At 38.8% G+C, this 21,580-nt stretch overlaps 2 protein-coding genes across 9 annotated transcripts in view; both read right to left on the bottom strand.

The window, feature by feature from the left end:
* Nucleotides 1–361: 361 nt before the first annotated feature.
* On the bottom strand, nt 362–7,681 carry LOC135490637 (battenin-like). 2 transcript variants are annotated; one of them, XM_064775922.1, is made up of 15 exons: nt 7,566–7,681; nt 7,007–7,052; nt 6,587–6,686; nt 6,089–6,208; nt 5,631–5,799; nt 5,342–5,414; nt 4,961–5,104; nt 4,538–4,641; nt 4,297–4,323; nt 2,689–2,762; nt 2,398–2,466; nt 1,934–1,992; nt 1,505–1,598; nt 1,265–1,405; nt 362–860 (listed from the first exon to the last, which is right to left on the bottom strand). In XM_064775922.1, exons 1-15 carry the CDS (start codon nt 7,624–7,626, stop codon nt 738–740), a joined length of 1,404 nt encoding a protein of 467 aa, XP_064631992.1. In that variant the 5' UTR covers nt 7,627–7,681; the 3' UTR covers nt 362–737. The 2 variants fall into 2 exon arrangements, with proteins under 2 accessions (XP_064631992.1, XP_064631993.1); XM_064775923.1 differs by lacking the exon at nt 4,297–4,323.
* An 835-nt stretch (nt 7,682–8,516) lies between these two features.
* Nucleotides 8,517–21,580, bottom strand: part of LOC135490636 (E3 ubiquitin-protein ligase PDZRN3-B-like) — a 284,538-nt gene continuing 271,474 nt past the window's right edge. For all 7 annotated transcript variants that reach the window (XM_064775914.1, XM_064775921.1, XM_064775920.1 and 4 more), the window contains 3 exons: nt 18,934–19,047; nt 15,728–15,856; nt 8,517–15,415 (listed from right to left, as the gene is read on the bottom strand). In XM_064775914.1, the coding sequence (XP_064631984.1) occupies nt 13,916–15,415; nt 15,728–15,856; nt 18,934–19,047 (1,743 nt within the window). In that variant the 3' untranslated portion in view covers nt 8,517–13,915. The remainder of the gene's footprint in view (nt 15,416–15,727; nt 15,857–18,933; nt 19,048–21,580) is intronic.

Genomic DNA, 21,580 nt, shown 5'->3' with positions numbered 1-21,580 from the left:
CTGGGTACAAGGTTGTTTATTAACCCTTACAGCCCGTTTGGCTCAGACCGTGGGAATATTTTTTGTAGGAATTTTCAGCGTTTGGGAGAGTATTTAACTTTTATGGCGATATTAGCCCCATCTAGCTGGGCTGGTGATCTCTACTATACTGCCTGTCAAGTAATGCTGTATTGAGTGAGGCAGCATCCTCCTCCTGAGAACCAGGACATTCTTCCTCCATTTGCTTCTTTGCTCCAAAGATGTGAAAAAGGCAACGATTCCACAGAGTGTGTTGGGAGTAGGTCTTCAAGGGCTTGCAAACATGTTTTGGCAAGTCACATGCTTCTGTGTAAAGAGGATGTCAGAAAGGAACCAAAAGAACTGAAAGACAATGCCTATTCAGATATATTTATCATTTTCTTGAAAACATCTTTTGAATATGTATACATGGCCAACATTTTTCCTACATACTAAGAAGAAAACATAAATAACTATATCAATTCTTGGGAATATATCACAAAGATTATACAGGCAGACTGATTTAGAACAATACTACATCCCAAATAAACGTTCATACAGCCAACTTATCTTTGTCCTTTCATCTTAAATACATCATTCCATTATGAAGATAAGCGTAGTCATTTTATACTAGCCATTGTTCTTCTCAGAGCCACTCTGGTGTATTAACAAACAACTCATGATGGCACATATCTCTACTCTCGTAAGTTTCCTAAAGGTTATATCGTCAGTTATCTTGCTCATCTGTACAGACTGCACAAGAAGTTATGGACTGGGATGGAAGCAAATCCTGCAATCATGATACCGAAGGAATCGCCAACACTTGCAACACCAATGCTGTACTCTCTGTGTTCGTGGACAACCTAAAAGTAGACGTTGAGAAAAGGCTTCAATTTTAGCAGCATGTGATTGTCCGATCATACCCGTTATACAGAACATGAGATTAGGGGTGGGAGGGGAGGGAGACATCTGAAGGGTTAGCGAAGGCGAGGGCAAAATAGAAGGCGATGAGGAAGCAAGTCAACTTTGCACTTTGGCTTAACTTAATAGTGTTCCAATACTGTCGGGCACCATTCAGATTGCTGACGAAGTAACTTGGTCTTCGGTAAGGACAAGGCGACCACAAGCTATTGATGTTTATCATTTGGATGGGGTCTTTTGCTTGCCCAGCTAGTCTCATTCAAAGGATATGTCAATAAAAGTAAAGCGACTTGTCAAGGTCACAAGTCATGTGTTGGTGTCAAATATTGAAATATGAATAACATACCTCCTCCGATATTTTGTAGAATGTATTGACATATGCAGCACCACCGAGCAGACCTTCATACAGGATGATGACAAACACTATCCAGATACTAGGAATGAACTGGTAGAAGATTTGGAACATCAGCAATACTATGTTCAGGAACTGAAACAAAAATGCAGATTTCAGTAATTAAGACAAGAAAGGTTAAAATGACGGAATGACAGTAACGAGTCAGGTCTTTTAAACTGTTTGATAACTTACTTGCAATATAGGAAGGATCCATAACTTGTTTATCTTGACAAGATTCACGGAAGACCGAGAGAAAAACACACCAAGTTGGTAAATAACTTGATACCTGAAATACAGGAAGACTGTTGCTAAATAGATAACAGTTTGGTCATAATATCTTCTGCAGATGTCAAGACTCTGTGTCAAGCTCTTGGATCAAGTAGTGATAACAAAAGCATGTCAAAAATGGACGGAGAGGCTCCACTCAATTGGTTAAAAAGAACCTTGGTGAAATATTACAGCCGCAAAGTCTATGGGCCAGTTCATTCAGTGAAACAAATCAGGGTTCTCCCCATATTTACTACCAAGCCCGATACCGTATGGTATGGTAGACCAGCAGTGTACTGTCTTGGCAGTGAGGTTCCTCTCTAAAGTGGAATGAAATACAGCTATTTTCCTTACCACCTATACTGCTCATTCTGTGATAACCATGTTTCATTAGGGAAGTACAGCAATTCAGTCTGGAAGAAATAAATCAACTGACATAAATTTGTAACAGCAGACTAAGACATCAAAGTTCATCTCACTTGGACCTCCTGGTACAGTTGAAGTTCTTCAATTTCAGTATTGCTGTGATAATCTCCAGGGAATATTCCTCCAGTACTCTCCAGGAACATTTCTCCTCTATGATAATTCCATAATTGTATCAGAAAATGCATCAGTTGAGGGGCAGGGTGCAACGCCCTTCTACTTATCTAGAAGAAACTCTACTACTATCATAAACCAGAGTCTTTCTATACAATAAAAAAATTTCTATATTCGAGACGGGCGGTGTCTTTGATGTTGAAACCAGTGACCAGACCCTTGTATAGAAAGACTCTGCATAAACTGAGAAATTTGCTGAAATAAGTAAAACTTCTCCTTACCAAGCCTTGGTTTATAAAATATTCGGCAAGATAAACAAGCGCCAATGGTATCATGTATTTCAAAAGAGGCTGAAATGGAATTAAAAATATTTACTGGCCTGTTAGTTTTGCATTTGTCTTGTCTACCGATAATAAGTATGCCAATGTTTCAATTTAAAAAAACCACAAAAAAATTGCCGTGAATATTTCCGTCTTTACAAAACCCTCATGGACTTCACTAGCTGGCTATCATCCAATGCAACACCTTCTTATATTCGTAGGTCAGGAGAAGAATACTTCATTTACACTCACTTTTATCAACAATAACTTTTGTTTGACACCCAAGTGCTTTCCTCTCTCCATTGCTGCCATTGAAGGCCCATCACCTGTAGTAGAAACTAATTTGAGTCATGCAAAATACAGATCTAAGGGCTCTGAAAGCCATTTCCTGATTCAGTTTTTATTCATATCTTTTATGTCTTAACACCTACGTGACCCAAATCCCCTCCCCTTTGAGCTGGTTATCGGAGTCTCATGGACTTCATGAAATAACTACGCCATCGCCATCTTCAGGGCAAGGTAGGAACTGGAAAGACCTCTTTCCAGTTCCTACCTTGCCCTGAAGATGGCGATGGCGTATTTCTTTCATGAAGTCATTTCAAGTTCTGAACTGCGCCATCTTCAGGGCACGGTAGGAACTGAAAAGACCGTTTGATCTTTTCAGTTCTAATCTTACCCTGAAGATGGCAATGGCGTAGTTCTTTCATGAAGTCCATGAGACTCCGATAACCAGCTCAAAGAGGGGGGATTAGGGCCACGTAGATCCACGTGGTTCGGCGCTGAAGGTGTCAAGCCTTTCATTTCATGACAATCTGTAATATCTGACAGTCTGTAATATCAAATGATAGGTTAAAATTTACAATCCCCGATTGGAAATGACGTAGTTTGATCGCATTCAACTATAAATCCATTGAACAGTGGTGCTTCGTTAGTCAACCGATGACCTTTTTTTGGGGTGTGATCGGGGATTGCAAACTCGTTCCAAATGATACACTACAGATCAATATTCTGAAAATAATATAAAATCAATGCACATTAAAAGCAACATCAAAAGATATTTATGCTGAATAACACATGCCAAAAATATGTGTACATGTAAGAACAGCACACTCGTGCCTAGAAAATGTTTGAAATGTGTGATGCAATTAGAATTAGATTTAGAACCAGTAACAGAGTAATAGAACAAGGAATAGACCAAGGTATTATAAAACGAAAGAACGTAAAAAAGTCAAGGAGACAGGCAATAAAACAAATTTGAAAATGAAATTTGAGTCACATCTTCATCATCAAGTAACAGATGAGTTCTTGATTCTGAAATATATTTAGAAATAGACTCCGTCCTGACAACAGAGGTAATGTTGTACATGTAGCTCTGTAGGTATGAATCTACATGGTTTTATATTGTGCAGTGACTTCATTTCATTGAAAATAGACATTTAAGATCTACCACTTGGAGTCTTGGAAGAGAGCTGATCACATTAACAATTAGCTGGTGGTTAGAAAATCGAGATGCATTTTGTCGCCGCCAGCTAATTATGTATGTAACCATGCTTGTTTATACCACTTGCAGCTTGCCGCTAAGCTCCTCCCTCTTGCAGTCAATGAGACGACTTAATTACCATTCCTGATTTTAATCCCTTTCTCTGAACCAATCAGAGTAATTGCATTCATCCTGTACGTATTTGTAACCCGTATATGATATGTTTGTGAATAATAAAGCAGATTCAATTTAGTCTTAGACTAACCAAGTTGTTTAAGAGTTGTTTCTCACGAACCTGTTATACCTCAATGTAACCCACTACACATTTCATGCGTGTAACGAACACAGACAGCAAGCGATATTTTTTAGACACTACATACCAGTGACTTCATCCTGTAGTGGAGGGTCTAACATGGAAGTGAAAATGTTTTAATAGAGGGTCGACAGAGAGAACATTGCTATACCAAGACCCACTGATCTTAAAACCAAGAAAGCAGATGGCCTCAAACTCCAAATAGTTCGAAATTGTTTTTGCCCTGTTTACAAATTCCGATCAATAGTTTGGGGTAGCGGAAATGACCAAATATCTTACGATCAAGTTACAATAACATGTCAACCAACCTGTGTCCTCATCAACCAGTAGGGGAGTTGTTGATTCTTTAGAATTTCCACATTTACATGACTTGGGATCAACGGTATCAGGCTTTTTAATTAGGATGTAGTAACTGAAAAGTGAAGAATGAAATTAAACAGTATAACCTAATGCATGAGTGAAAACAACATTATTTGTATCTCCTCCAATTTTTTCTGTTTCCACTTCATCATCAATCAATCCTGTTATGTTATTTGCCTGTTTTTCCTTGTTGCCAAATGAGTAATAGAGTAACTGACACGAGTATTTAAAAGAATTGGTGATCTTGGAACAGATCTCAGTGCTGGGAAATAACTTGTCTTGCCAAAATGGAGGCAGCCTGTGATGATGTTACGTAAAAAAATTCCAGACAAACCATATTCTTTTCTGTTTTAAGTAGCATGAAAGCTTACCTGAATGCAAGTAATACTGGTATGACCAGCATAAGGAACAAGGTATTCTTGGGTGAGAGACCAGCAGACGTCAGGCCAGCATATGCAAGAGCACCAAAGACACCAGCACCACCTGTCCCTGATGACCACGTGGATATAACATCCCTTGAAACAACAAAAGTGGTCAACACAAATCATACTTTACAAGGCTGGGTGAATATGAAGAGTTCACATGAAAGAGTCACTAAATTCACCTAAGGTCTTTTCAGGTAAACAAGCTTTTTCGGATGGGTCTCAAATGTCTTTGCATTAGAAGCGATATCTTATTACATGATTTTCAATACGATCTTGTGAGTGATCGCCTCGAAGATGTAACCTTATATGAACATTAGATACACTTACTTATCAAAATGAGCTGAAAATGCCAAGAAAGTGATTTCTCCATAACCTGCCCCGATACTGGCAAATACCACTCCTGGAAAAAGAGAGAAAATTAGGGCTTCAAAAATATTTTCATGAAATGATTTTTCACGTGAAATAGGCTATTGCTTATTGCTGTTGCTTTCTAACAATACAAATACTGTAAACCCTTTATTTTCACACCCGCGAGCCAAAGGTTTGCGATTGCACCCCCTTTTGAAGGAAAACAGTAGGCTTGGGGAAATAAAGGGATTGACAGTATGTCACTCACCTAAAAGACTGACCCACACAGTCTCTGATAAGGCAACAGTCAAGAAACTTGCTACTCCAGGTAAGGTTATCAAAAATGCCACTCTGAACCAATACGGAAGAGACTGCATGTAAAACGGTGCAGTCACTTTTATGATCAAGGTTGGAAGGATGTCAGCCAGAAGAATTGCCTGAAATTGACCAAAAAGCACAAAATGAAATGACGTCAAGAAATCAATGCATTGATACAGGAAATAATCAGATTTGTTTTGTTTTTTAAGGCAGACGAAAGTGGTCAACATTTAAATATGCCATGTCCGATCAATTTGTTTGACAAGAAATTAAAGGTGTCAGGACAACACATAATAAGTTGGTCAAATTCAGTGGAAACGACCAATTTTAGACTAAATGCAGCGTTCTCAATGGAAATGTATTGGTAGGTTCCTCTGTACAACCAGCTTCGTCAACTCACTGCCTTACCCCAGTGCTCATAGGATTACAGTTTTCTACTAGAGGAGTTCTGTTTGCAGGTGTGGAATTCGTCAGGGCTGGTGATAATGGTATAGCTGTGATTGTTGAATTCAGAGGTATAGCTGTAGACTGAAAGTGAAATAAACCTTATCATAAGCTCAGAAGAACTCAGGCCATCTGAGAAAGTAGGTTCTGTCATCTTTACCATCGCATCATCATCACCATCATATCCATAATGAGACTACCCTGAACCCACTTTGTTGTAATAGGCATCAATTATGTTCGCCAGCCAAATAAAAAGGTTTTGCTATTGCAACCACATTCTGAGTCAAATTCAACCATCAAAATTAATGGCATGATGTAGTATACAGATAGGCCTACACTATAAAATGCTTAGATATCACCTGTCTATAACAGATGTTGCACAAAATCAATGAAATAATCACTCAGTATATACATGTACGTGTACTGTTTATGTATAGTCAGGTGAAAAAAAGTTCCACTTACATTGATTGCTGTAAATTCTTCTTCATTCTGTTTCTCGAGAATGTCGTGGGCAGCACTCAGCATTATCACATAAGCAAAATTATTTGTCAGTCCAAGGAGCCTTAAGTTAAATAAAGGACATTTTACGTTCATCAAAGGGTTTTGCCATCAATTGGACATTAGGTTTATATTGCCGGTATAACAATTAATAAATCATTTCTTGCTGGTATGGCACCCAATTGAAAAAAAATCATTGGGCTACTTGCACTTGTGCTGGTAAAATCACAACTGGCGTCTCAAGAGTCAAAAGGACAATATTTTAGAACAAATAGGCCCCTACAGCTGGAAAAGTAATGCCAAGCACGGAAGTTTTATAGATAATTAATTAATAGTACTTCCAGGCTTCAATGCGCTCAGAGGGTTATCACTAATATTACTCACCAGAAACCAGTCAAACTTCTTATTCTTCGACATCTCTGCTCCTTATCTGGAACAGCAGCAACGATACCGTCAACAAAATCGTGCCTATCATCAATATCATTGTCATGTGCTATCGTATCAACCGATTTGTGCAATCGATCACAGGCACTTGTAAATAAGCTCAATAACTCCCAAATCGACTGATAACCCCCCCCCCTCTGACAACATATATGGATTGTTGGATAGTTGATCACACCATGCTCCTGCCAGCCTCCTGGCAGTCCTGCTACTACTCTTGAGTGATCTATTCTATGTTAGGCCTCACCCCAGGCCCAGGCAGGGTCTGGCTGGCTGGCTAAAGCTAAGGTTTAAGAGTCAGAGTGGACCGAGCTCAATTTGATATACTAGTCTGTAGCCAGTGTAGTCTGTGCTAAATAATAGGAATGTGTACATAATGTACAGAGGGACAGCGTGTACATAATGTACAGAGCTACTACTGTCCCGGCTATTCTGTAGTTACTAGTTAGGCCGGCCTTTCACAACAATTACACCAATCAACTTGAGGCTTCTAAACCTTTACCTAATCTTGGAGTTGCCACCTCAACATTATCATCAAGCATGCTGCCTGCTGAAGACCTCATTTGTGTCTTTCTTTCTCGAGGAAATGCATTTTCAGAACTTTCTGCATCGTCTGCCATTTTGTTATCATGTGACCTGGAACTTTGTACGGAACCCCATATGCGAATAAAATCACAATTGTTGGCCTATGGAGCGCCATCGGTATCAAATTTCCTCTTTGTCAGTTTTTTCGCTGAGGTCACATCCGCTGACGTCATTGCCCTTCAGTTTCTGCTACAAGTGGTGACAATGGGCCACAACTGGCAGTTTGGCACACGCAACAAGATCAGATATGATCTAGTTTAAATCGTAGACTTCTTCCTTTCCTCAAGTCAAACGACTGCGAGTCAAGATTCGGTCCCTCCACCACTGAGGGAGACAAGACTTGATCAGCTGGTCCTTTGTCAAAGTATAATGAATGAATGCTCCTTTAAAGTGAACTTATCAAAGTAATTGGTTGTGACTTTGTCCTCAAATGACCCACCCATTTGGGACAGGAAATTATAATCAAACACCACTGGATCTCCATGAAAATTGCAACACAGCAATGATGAAGATTTGTTGTCTCATTACAACAAGGTCAGATTATGACAAGTAAACTAAGCCTGATGCTGAAGGAACAGGAAGTTGCTTGGTACATTTTCACAGCCACCAGAAATGCAGCACCTGTGTTGAATATATGAATGGGGGGCCAAGACACTTTAAGTCCAACTGACATTCTCTCAATAGATCGTCCCAGTCCTCCGAAATATTGAAAAGGTCATCATCAATGAAGACAACCTTTTTGATTTGTCTGGCCTTCATCACTCTGAGCAGCACTCGATCACTCTGCTAGGTTGTTTCCAGATGAAGGCTTTGGGATTGAATATGGGCAGGTTGTATAGGAACAATAACTCACTAAACAAACAATAAATCATGTATATAAAACAATAATTTATTAAGGAGATCCCTCCCAATTATGACAATCATACCATGAAGAAAGCAGGTCAGTATACTAGCAACATCATGCCCGAAGAATGGCATCAAATTATTCCTACACAATCATGGCTGACCGTGTGGTCTGAACTTGTGAAACGATCAACTGTGTTTACAGAAAAGAAAATATCTAATGTGATATGCTGTCAAGAGGTTCAAGCCATCCAGATCCTCTCGGCAAAATATGATGTGGAAATATATGACCAACAACCAATTTATAGAGATAAAGTACGACAGCCAGATTGAAGGCGGAACCCATGGCAGGCCTCTTTTATCCACAAATACAAATTCAAATGACACCGCGAAACATATACCAAGGATGAGTTATCATAAACTTTCTGTCATTCACCTTGGCATTTTAGTCATGAAAATTCAATCATACCTTTCAAGGTAAACCAAAAACTATACCAAACAAGGTATATAGACACAAAATTTGATCTCATTTCAATTATGGTTAAAGTAGATCAGTGTCCCAAGAGATGTTGCCTAGGACATATCCTGAAATTTTTCCATGACCTCCCCCCACCCTCCACCCCCAATGAAAGAACAGATATCAAATAAACAACAGCAAATGTGTCATTTCCCTTAATTAAGCCTCACCCTCTGTTGCAGGGAAGGGCAATTGTAGAGTTCATTTCAGGAATATTGAAGAGGTGATGTGGTAAACCCTTACTGACATTTTACAATACCCTGCTTTTTTTGAGGGAAAACACCACAAGCAATATTTTCAATATCTCTATCTTTATAAACTTTACACAATTATTCTCAAACTGTACATCATTCAATATTTCCCACAATGCAATGCAGAAGACTAGTCATGTGACTTATACGTTTACTCATGTAACTATTTAAATACCATACACTTTTTATCTACTACTGATAAGCAGTGTCAGGCATGACACATTTTTTTACCAACTATGTACTGTAAACTGAAAAGATGCGTCATTTTGACACAGTCCCTGTATATACGTAAGATCACATACATGACATTGACAAGCTATACAGAATAAGTTAGAACTTCTAAATTTCAAAATTAAACGACATATCAGCTGATTGATTCCAATTCTACACAAAAGATGTCTCTACCAGCACAAAAGAACATTTTCTGCTTTTATTCTACGGACAATTAAGTTTCAATGGCATATCCATTCTAACAGAACAATTACTATTGAAGATGATCTTTTACCAGTCATCTTTGGATTTAAGATAATCATCCACACCTGAAACTAACCTGAATTTGCTGAAGAGATTTTATTGAGATCATGCAGAATAGACTTGACCCTGCAAAATTGGAATCAATCAGAAAATCATTAAGTATTTCATCACAGTGCACAATATGTACTGTATCTTGAATTGAATAATTGTCATAAACACATACTCTGGTTTATAAAAAATCTGAGGTCTGTTAGTCCAAGATCTTGTTGGTGATTGTCATCATAGACTACAGCATAAATAGTGCACAAAAATACTTGTAAACATATACATTTACAAATTTTACACAGGTTATTTTTACATGACTGGATCACCAAAAGCGAGAATACTTGCCAACACTGGTCATACAGCAGGGCATATCAAAATTCCGACAACAACATGAAACCTTATCAAGAAGTCAAGCATAAGGTTAAGAACTGCTGCTGATAGTTGTTATAGAAGTTTTACTGTGAGATACTTCCCTCAAGATTTGGTAGAAGGCAAAGCTACGTTTTTGATTTTTGGTACACCCTGTACAGATGATACCTTTGACCCTTATGGACCAGGAGCCACTGTAACATTTGTCAGGAGCCAGCATATGGCAGCGTCAGTCCTTCTGGAGGTTTTATACTGATATTGCTCATAAAAGACACCATAAAGCTTTGAATACTGCTGCTCTGCTCCCAGTCCATAAAATCGATCAAAGTTTATAATTTTGTTGATCCCAGCACTCGCTAACAACATTTAGACATTGTTGGCATCCAAATAATAAAAACATTGAGCTCAGTCTGAGAATAGACAGCTCCTTGAATCCCCAACAATGCCAAAACTTTTAAACTCAAGATTCTAAATACCATATCACTCCAAAATGGCTTCATCTGTGTAGTAAGTGCATGCAATCTCTGTCACTTAAATGCCCTGCGGACAAGTGATTTGCAGATTTACAAATTATCGCCGGCAACCAACATTGCTCATTCGCAACAATAGCAACAATTACAACTGCAAGTTGCAGCGTCAAAAATCACTTGATTGCACCGCACTCAATTGTATATCAGATTCAAGCCAAATTGACATGACATGAAAAGTAACATTTTTAATGTTCACCCTCTTTTGTCCATCTTTTAAACCACAAAATGACTGGGAAAATGATGATCATTAATAGAAAGGTCAGTTAACACGTTCTAAACATTGCTTTTAAAAATTGCTTGGTGAAAATCACCCATACGGCCATAGTAAGCGCGCACTAATTTCGACTTCAAATATTGTTTAATTACTTTCTAGACATAATTATTATCAGTCATCAAAGGTTTAGCCACAATCTTCCACTTAACAAAATTTACAACATTGCCCTCAGTGGTATTCTAGGGTTTTGAACACCCTTGCTCCAACCTTTAAAAATTACCTGTGTGCTTTCAAACACTTCATCTCTCTAGCCTATCCTATACAGAAACAGGAAAATATACAACCTTCATAATCAATTTCACTCCGAATTTGTCTGGATTCTCTTTACAAGAACAGAGTTGTAATGAAATATACACATACTGTAAAAATTACAACTTTGCCACTGTCAAAATATCTGCGAAAAAGATAGATGATACGAGTTATCAAAAGAGAATTTCAGTTGTGACAAACAGATTATCATATCCCTTATTTTTCGTGGCTTGGCAAAGTTAGCACATTTTTGGCAAAGTTTTGATAAACCTTTCATGTAAATTCCACAAATTCCAGTTGAAATAGACTTTTAGTTCACTCCTGTTACACCCTAGGGTGTAGTATATAACCATAAATGGCACATAAAAGGTTCTATTCTCTTTGTACAATCCGTAGTCCTTCTATCCCCTTTACCACCCAAACCCTGATTGATCACTGCTCAGTAGGCCTATACCAATGGTCTTCGATGCACATTATACAGCAATTTACAAAGAGGACATGATCATATATACATGAACCAAAAAACAACACCAGTGTTTAAATTTAACACAGATTAAGAACTCTCTGTGCAGACTTTGCAACAATATATTCACTTTGTGATTCATTACGAGGTGCATTTGTACATTCCCTTGAGACACATACAAACTTTGCCAACTTTGTTCGTCAATTCCAAGCTCTTGTGCCCATCCTTTTCTTTTTGACTTTTGAATATTTGCATTTTTCATGCAGATATGTGCTTTTTTTATCATGTACAGCCAGGACAATGTGAGTCAAATCGCAATAAAGCCAAGCTCACAATGAAACACGCAAAGGAGGCTATCTAAGTCAAACCCATTGAACTTACATCCATCTTGTTTTCTCTCTAAAGATATAACAACTAAAATTTTGACAAGACCTTAAGGATGTCAGCGGTTATTACTTAACCTTTAAGGACTGAATCAAGTAATTGATACTTCTTTTATGACTTTAAAGGAGAATTAATTACTTGATTAGGTAAAGGGAACATTGATAACACCTTTGGGGCACTCTCCCAAATGTAGAAGACAACTCAAAATCTGCCATTGTTGGTAAATTTAAACAACTCCACAAATGTTACAACAACCTTGTTCCATGAGGGGTTAACCCATTCAAATTATTGGATACACTGTTCCAATGCAATTACTTATGTTATATAACATTGTGTAGCCTAATGTTTACAAATTGACCAAAGTAACTGTTGTACGCTCCTCGCAAATCGAAAAAATTCAAGAAAACCTTTCACTCTACAAACATTATCATGATCTTATAAAATGCTTATAAAAAGTATCAAAATATGGAAGCAACTGCATAATCAACCAACCAAGCAATCGATGACACCATCATTATTAACCTAGGAAAGCCCATGCCTCACTAGATCAAATTTAGCAAACAGAATTGTACACTGAAGTATAGGTATTCTCAGGGTGACACCCTACACTGGGCTACAGTGACGACAGCCTGCCTTGGTTGTTTGAAAGTACTCGATGTCAAAAACCCCTATACACTTAATATTGAATAGCATCAAATTATCATTCAGAACCTAATCAACTCCCAGTATTCTGTAGCTGAGACATCTCCTTCTATAAGCTTTGTGTGACATCGTGCACCCTGAGCACACAATTCATCAAATAGGTTTAGTTATCCGCTTCTCCAAAAATTTCATAAGGTAAAATCTGAATGATAATGGTATTCAATTTTAAAAGTGTATCAGCAATTTAAATTCCTTGTTTGTGCCGTGCTTGAAGCATTATTTTACGTCAACAACTATAAGCCAACGATATCATAAGCCCACTTGCACAATAATGAAATTCATCTGCAGTGTGTTGGACCACCTGAGTTCACAATTGTAGTTTTTCACACAGAACTGCCCAATAATGAAACTTATTCAGGTTTTAAACACTTATGCCAGTCTGTTTCCTCCCTTCCCTGTCGTTGCGAAAACTGAACAAGCCAATAACTACCTGCTTGTTTATTTCTTTTCAAAATGTTTGAAATGATTTTTCAACAGACAGGTGCGGAGGAACCAACATCATAAAAAAAGATCACTTAATTGTCATGTACACTATAGTTCCTCATATGACTGACAGAGGGCTCTTGTCTCGAATGGCGGTAAAATGTTTTTATACAATAAGAAACAATGTCTTGAACACTGATTTTCAAACTAGTTATTAATATTTAAGCCATTTTGCACTGATTATTCTTGGCACACAATAATTTGAAATGGGACAGTTTTTCATCCCAGTTCCTATGGAATAAACCAACGTCACCGGTTAAACGAGTCTTTTCTCCCAGGTGAAGGACTGATCACATCTTAGCATTCCAAGGATCTTGACTGGCTACGTCAATGAAGAAAGACCGTCATCTGCCTAAATATTTCTCACTAGCATTACCGTATTCAGGAACCATCCGGCGATGAGCTCTCTGCATGCATGGTAGCCAATTTACACAGACACATTATAATCTCTAGTGCAGCACTATATGTTCAGTCCTCCTAGCGGTCTATGATGACTTTTTACACAGTTTGCTGATAGTCTGTAGATTTTCAAATACAAGATTCTCATAATTAGCATATGAAACCAACAACAAGTTAGAGAACAAAACTTCTGGCTGTTGCCTGATCATGTGACTGATCATGTGATTGCGGTGATCGTGTGATTGAGATCAGGAAAGTCATGGCTTAACTGTACGTTTGTCCTGTCATACAGTTGTCACAGACAGCAATGGATTAAATCCGCCCTTGGGATCAGGTACCTTGCTACCATGGGCCAACATCTCCTGTACCGTTGTGAAATCATCAAACATTTTCTTCCCCTTATGTTTGTTCATTTTCTTATGACTCAATTCGACAATGTTTGTTTCCTTCTTCTCCGGCTGATCCTGATGCTGTTCCTTCAGTGTTTCCATCTTCTGTCGCAACATCAACTCTTTGCGCTTCTTATGCTCACGTGCACGGTCCACATGTTTCTTACGATCCTCCTTACTCCAGTACCGACCAGTTTTCAGCTCACTCATTGCATCGTCATCCGTTGTCATACCACATCGCTCCTCTGCTAATTTCTTAGCACGTTCTTTCAAAAGTTTATTCCTGACCGGCCGCCTGGTTATATACCGTGAGCCATCTGCCCTTCGCTTTACAACCCACTCCATTTGTTGTTCTGCAGCTCCTTGCTGTCCTTGCATTGGCGAACAGGTCACATTCAGGTTCTCATTCCCAATATTTGAATCTGTGTCTTTCCCAAAAGTCGCCAGCGATTGTTGCGAGGCACCAGACTGGGCCTTTTTCATCATCATCTGCTGATGGAAAATCTGCTGTTGTACCTTCATAGTGTGTTCTAAATTGGCTTTATTCGTGTACATAACGTTAGCATATTTATCGTAGATTTCATACATATGAGACTGTTGGTCATTATTGTCATTGTGTTTGTCACCCTGAATGTGTCCGTTGTCTTTTCTCTCCTTGTATCGATGCTTGTGACCATTGCCAATTGTTTGCGTACTCTTTTCAGAGTCACTCGTACTTTGCGACGGCTTCGCAGCAAGGCATAGCATAGAGCCTTGCAGTCCATTGCCATTTTCTTCAGTCTGATTAAGTTCGAGAGTCATAAGGGGCGTGCTTCGGCAGCTCTCCCCCGTGTTATAGGCGCTGGTGTTGGAAGTAGAGTTTGAGTCCTTCTCCTTCTCAGATGCTTTCTTCACCTCGTTCTTTACCCACACAGGGTCTTGTGGCGGTGACTGATTGTACATTTTCAAATACTCCAACCTCGTACCCATCCGGGGCACCATGCGTGGACTACGGTATGGCGGTTCTGTACGGATAACGTCTGTCTGCGTTTTTAATTTCGTTTGTTCCCGCAAATGAGAGTCAACTATTTCCTGGCACTCGAATTGAATGTGTTCCATTTCCTTATTTAGCACAGCGATTTCACGCTCAAGGCTGCTCTGTGAGTCCACCTTAGCCAAAGTCTTCTCGGGCGATCCCGAGCCACCACTCTCCTTGTTGCTACAACGACTTTCCAAAACTTCTCTGAATTTATCGCACTCCTCTGCCGATATTTCATTCCCAGCAAATTCCTGTTCATGTGTTTCATTTGACGTGAAACTATCATTGCTGTAGTGTAGCTCTCCACTTCCCAGATTGCATTTGGGTTGAAATTTGTGACTTGTCGCTGGTGACGTACATTCATTCTCCAACAGTTCCTGGAAAAAGATTAGCATCAATATAGAAACTGTAGGAAAGGTGATATACTGCAATGGTGATTCAAGGCCACTAAAGTTTGCCACAGACTTTCTGGCTGACATCAAATTGGCCGAGTCTAGGAATAGGCCCACATTAAGCAGTTTTAAACACTGTTTAGATGCATTCATCTAGAAACCTCTTAATAAATAGCCACATGATCCCACATCCCCCCCTCATCATCATCATCATCATCATCATCATCATCATCATCTTGTTATTTGTGTGATACTATCACGGTTATTGTCTCATCAGAGTTAATATGGGAAACTGACCTGTTCGGAGCTTTCGTCATTTTTAGTACTGTCATCTGTGCGACCCACTCCACTGTCTTTCTCATGTTTGTGAGAGGAGTTCTCCGTCGTAGCTGTGTCCGTGGTGCCACCCTCTTCATCTAACACCCTCTGCAAAGACACAACAAAAGAAACTTGTCAAATATCACCAGCACATGCACTTTTTTCTACAGATGCTACCAAGTGTTGGACGTTGTACTTCCAAAAAAAAATCAATGATATTCCCCATGATAAAGTGGGGCCATCATGCCCCAAATGCCCCCTCCCCTCTCTACTTTATGATATTGGTAAAGAACAGGTTGAACAGGAGGAGGCTTGTTGTCAGAAGGTTCCAGCAAAATATTATGGTACATGCTGGATTTAAGAGCTCCAAGGTCAGGTACAACAAGTCAATAGCGGCAGAAGGAATAATTGGAGAGGAAAATCATGCAGCATCATTTTGCTGGCATGGGGTTACCCAAAGGGATTTTGGGATCAAGAACATTGAGTCTGGATCTCACCCAGGGGTCTCTTTGCAGGATGAAGGGTTCAGATAGGCAGATTGCCAGGTCCGACCAGGCTCTTGATATACTTATTCCCTATTCTACTTAATCAGATTTAAGGGCAAAATAAATATCTTCTGAACCTTTTCTATATCAAAATTTAAGGTGTTTTTAATGATTTGTTTTGATCAGATTATATTTTTCGTTGTATTGAGTCAATGCTCAGCCATGATTCCATAGCATGGCAGGCATAAGAAAGAAGAATTTCGATTGAACTCATCAGATATTAGGAAACGGAAATGGTTTGAAAGTTTAGCCTGTCGAATAGCCTACTGGTATGACCAATTCTGGCAACCCAGTGCAAAATTTACTCAATAAAGCAAACATAGTTTAATAACTGGCACTTCCAGTCTTCCTCAAATAAGACAGGAAATTTGTCACAGGCTGGAGTTCATATAACATCTATGTATCACTAAGTAAAGTTGCGTCTAAGGTTTCTCTCATTGTTCTCTCATTTAAAAGTATGACTCAAGAAATTTTTGTGTATTCAGACGAAATCTTGGCACAATCTGATCCATGGTTAAAACACTAGTAGCAGGAGGAGACAGGAAGTCGGATAGAATATGGATTACTGAACAGCTTGTAAGACATTATTCTGACTTCAATGCTGAGAAACGCCCCCAATCTACGAGACACAGAATTTTTCTTCAGCTGTCAATTTGCCAATGAGACGAGAAAGAAAATGACCAGCGTAACATGCTTTTGTCGCAATAAAATAGAAGAGTTAAGATCATCAAAAGTTTATCCCGACAACATTCGATGATGACAAATAATGTCCTCATATTTGGTTAACCATAATCACAACGAAAATACTGGAAGAGACCTTGTCTGCAAAAGGTGGATTCCATACTTCCAGTAACTGCAATTTAAGTTTTGTAATAGTGTATCTGCAATTTCGTGGGCGGCCATGTTAGGGGTATATGTTTCAGCACTTGATAACAGCCAATCGCTTTATATCGGCTAACAAGAGGCAAGATCGTGTTTTGATAAATTCCATTTCATCTTATGTTGGGGATCAGTCCGTACACGGACTTTACACAGATGTGTGTATCTTATGTAAATTTGAAATTGAGGAATTCTCTTGGTGTGGGGAAGAAATCAGAATATCCTTATCGATGTTGGAAACACAAGATGTGAAATCAGTGGGTAGGTTGAGATATACCGGATATCGTAGGCACGAGCATAACTTGCACTGTTGGAATAACTACACAAAAGCAACTCAGTTATTTTCAATACTTAGTTTTGGTAATTGGTTAATTTGTTCAGTGGGGTGCAGGAACTGGGAAGGAATATGTATGTTATTAACAACAGAGGTTTTTTGTCACCGCAATTAACACGTCTTGATATTGAAATGATTTTAAGTCTTTTTAAGACAAGCTGGGGACCCACAGGGTGTGACCTCTCATTATTCACCTCCCCTACGGCTGCCCTTATAATCAATACTATGAGCTACAAACGGCGTGTGTGCTTGTTTCAGCAAGGGTTCCTATGGCTACTTCCCCAATTAAATTATAGCCCCACATTTCAGCTTATAAGGCATATTAACAAGAAAGGCGCCACAACTTTGGAAAAGGGCAGGTTGAATAGAGCCCAGAATCTAAGATGCTCTTGCGGTCATTGTACAGCCATCCTGGTTCAAGTTAAGTTGTGACAAACATTGTCAGTTATTAAAAGGGCGATGGCATACTGCGTAGTTTACTTGAACATAGATTTACAGAAAACGACCCCTGGAACTACAGAGATTTTCATTTAAGTCTTCAGAATTAAAGGGTTATGGTATCAAGGCGCACTTCATGGGCAAAACCCAACTAAGCTAATTCGTATTTTGTCAGGTGTAGGCCTCTTGCTGAAAAAACACCACTATCCACAGAATGTTTTCAAAAGGGCCGCATCTGCACCAACATTATGACATTGACTTGTACAACTTAAAACCTGCCTAAAATATAGCTACATGTTGTGATAAGGTTTTAAATATTGGCTTTGAACTATTCAAGTCATTGCCATGATATCCGCCTTTTCTGTTTTACATTTTGCACATGAAATGTGCATGTCGCATCGAGTAACCATGAAGCTTACATAGAGTAACTTAGAGTGAAACATGTCCTTGTTTTCATTTGCTGAGAAAAGGATTCCATATAAAATATGATTACTTTACTGCTGGTGGATGTCTACAACAAGCCGACAAAGAATAAACCAAAGAAACATTTTACACTTCACTAAATCAAATTCCCCAAATCCTATTTTCTTGTAAAAGACTAACAAATGCATAAAATTCAATGGAAATTTTATCATCAAACAGTTTGTCAACTAAATGGATTCAGACATTTGAAAGGTGGACAACAGCATTATATAAGCCTTTTGAGGATTTAATCACATTAGTCTGAGATTTTTAGTACAGTCAATATTTGAAATTGCTGCACCAGTTTCAGAATTGTTTGCTTTTAGTGGGGTAACGTGGTGCATCGTGACAACCTAATATCACACCCTCCTTGGAAAAACTTCTGGGAAAAAAGTTCATCCGTTTCAAGAAAATCCGTTTTTGAAATATCAAGGTTTACCGGGGACCAAAATGGGTGTCGTAACTTTAACCCTTGATGGGTTGAAATTGAGTCTCAGGATGAGTTCAGTGGAGGCCCCTGTACTCACTTGACGAAGTAGGTTGGCAGGGAAGTTAACATTGTGGTGGTGCTGGTCTAACATTTCCATGTGAAGGTCGTCTAACATGCAGTGTCTTCCATCCATGAAGCCATCGTCCATCATCTGAAATATACAAATAAAGAATACTTGTTATTGTTTTATTGATTTTAATCCAGGCAATAAACTGATTTTTATAATGTGGGACAATTACTGTCCTGAAGTATTTTCATCATAAAGGCTGCCTTGAGACTGAAATAAAAAAGTTATGAAATTCGGCACCACCTTACCACCTCTCTGAATAACAGATCCATCATTTTGAAATGTATATGTCAGTTTTTCTACAATTGATTTTGAATAATTCAACATATCAATTATCACTCACTATGTGGGTTAATCTATGTGATCATGATCTCTCTCATAAGTCACGAAAATAAATGACTTGAAATGAAAATAGTTATTCTTCTGATCACAGACTGCCACTTCCCTTTTTCAACAATGTAGGACAAACATTGGTGAAGTTTTCAGTTAACTTTGACATTAATGTTTAATTGTTTGCATCCCAACTGAGTTTGTCCTTCACCTGAAAATCAGTGCAGAAAAGTCATTTTCTAAAGTGGTGAAATGTCTTTGACAAACTAGTTCTAATTTTCCCAATGACCAATCCAGACTTCTCTAATGACTTTATAATGACCTCGCATGGTCAGACCTGGTGCCCATTCCGCCTCAGGTATGGCAGGTGCCATCAAGTCATGCCTTGGGATCAAACAAGCCGCCAAGCATACCGCCAGTGTTTGTAAACAAGACAGTTGACAGGTTTTTAATGAAACATTCTAACCTATCTTCTGCTGAGCATCATTTGACCTTGACGGCTTGATGTGTTACTTAGCAACCTATCCAACTCCAACTAAACTAGACTATCTAGACATTGTGGTTGTCATGGTTCGGTCTTATGTCGCAGCAACTAAAATTGCACTTCTGACTAATTCCCAAACCCAGCCAAACCAACACACCAAACTTTCATGGAGAAACTTTTCTGACAACAACCATGCCAAAAGGTCACCAGTTGTTAGCAAAGCCAGCACATTATCAACATAATCAAGAAAGGGTTAAGTGCCTCAGGTGTAACACTGACCTAGGATCAAAGGTACCGACACAATCTGTATCACCAGTGCCTCATGTTAGTAAATACATGGGTTGACAATTTGTAAATATCATGATGATTAATTGCGGAGCTTTTCCAAATAGATTTCTGCCCACATGTAGTATCATTAGCATTGTTTTTCTTAGAATGTATTGATATAACACTGCATTTATCAGAATGTAGGAAAAGTGCTATTTGCAGCTAATCAAATTAGTTCAGGAATGCAAAGAAGACAAATATCTACTGTCATTTGTGAAAAAAATCTTCACTCTAAGTAATGGGATATTCTGACCACCATCCTGTCCTGTCCTTTTCAAGTCACCACATGCAAAGTTTGAGGCATAGAGGAAATAAAAAACCTTGAAATTATCTAGTCTGAGCCCCCACCTTTTCCCACAGAAAACCTTCAAAGGAAATAGGGTTTAGGACAAGATTTCCAAACCATGACCAAATGATCCTTAAAGGTCAGAAGAAGTGTGTCTCCATCTTAAAAATCCTAAGTACCTAGATCGTACAGTTAACATTCAAAACCATCAAAGCATTTTTCTGTAAATATGTCATTAACCAGATTGTTACCAGATCAAAAAGAAACAGGGCTCAGAATCCAATAACAACGTCTTTCAAGCTTCAAGAAGCAAAACCCTCAAAATAGTGTCGGGACCATCATCAAAGCTCAGCCTAATTCACAGTGACGAGACCTATTGTAAAAGTGCACAAAACATTAGTAAAATCCTCTTACCTCTTGAGGAGTTGGCACCAGACTCTTAGGCACGGAACTTTTCATCCTTTTAAAGCTGCTCAAGGCTATACAAAACATCCCGAAGCTATTGGACTCAGGGGGACCAGATCAGACACACTGTCTCCAAATCACCACTGCCCTGGTGAAGTTATCCTTAGAGCTGGACCAGAGAAGATTAAAGTGATGACTGTGTCACCAGGTTCTGAAAATCCCATGTCCAGCCAGTCATGACTTTCAAACAAAGAAAGCCAAAACCATCCATACAAAATGCACAGCTTAACATCAAATATGTACAGCTTTTTCAGGCAACTTGACTCCACTTGCACAAAACAGGAACTAATGATCTAATTTGGATATCCTGTATACCCCACTGCAGACATTGTTTTCCTAACGTTTGCCTTTCCATGACAAAGTTGACACCAGTGCAAGAACCCAGCATGAATTCTTGGAGCCAATGCCTGCATTATTTCTCTCTTATTGTATTTCATGCTTATTTCTACTTGAAAGTGCAAATTCAGCCCATCCCCCTTCAGAAATCACACAATATCATAATCGTGGTGATACTAAAGAGAACAACCACATCATGAAAGCATTTCCGCTTATGAATGACATCTATATCAGAATAGATTTTTCCGCAAAATGCTGATATTTTGTATTATTTGACGCTGAATGAAACGTAGTGAAAATGTACTTTTATCAAAATATATCACGTCAGTTCGAGGTCTGCAATTGAAAAGAATGTTATGAACAGCGAAATTCACCAAAGAAATGTTGAC

Source organism: Lineus longissimus, chromosome 7, assembly GCF_910592395.1.
Source record: "Lineus longissimus chromosome 7, tnLinLong1.2, whole genome shotgun sequence".
Classification (NCBI taxonomy): Eukaryota; Metazoa; Nemertea; class Pilidiophora; order Heteronemertea; family Lineidae; genus Lineus; species Lineus longissimus.
This window is presented reverse-complemented; position numbering and strand designations above follow the sequence as displayed.

What these genes read in the sequence shown, in the direction of transcription:
- LOC135490637 (XM_064775922.1), bottom strand. Translation starts at nt 7,626, where the DNA reads ATGAGGTCTTCAGCAGGCAGCATGCTTGATGATAATGTTGAGGTGGCA. An exon ending in ACTACAGGATGAAGTCACTG is followed by an intron (nt 2,763 to 4,296) that starts GTATGTAGTGTC and finishes TTTCTACTACAG; the next exon opens with GTGATGGGCCTTCAATGGCA. An exon ending in GGATCCTTCCTATATTGCAA is followed by an intron (nt 1,406 to 1,504) that starts GTAAGTTATCAA and finishes TTTTTGTTTCAG; the next exon opens with TTCCTGAACATAGTATTGCT.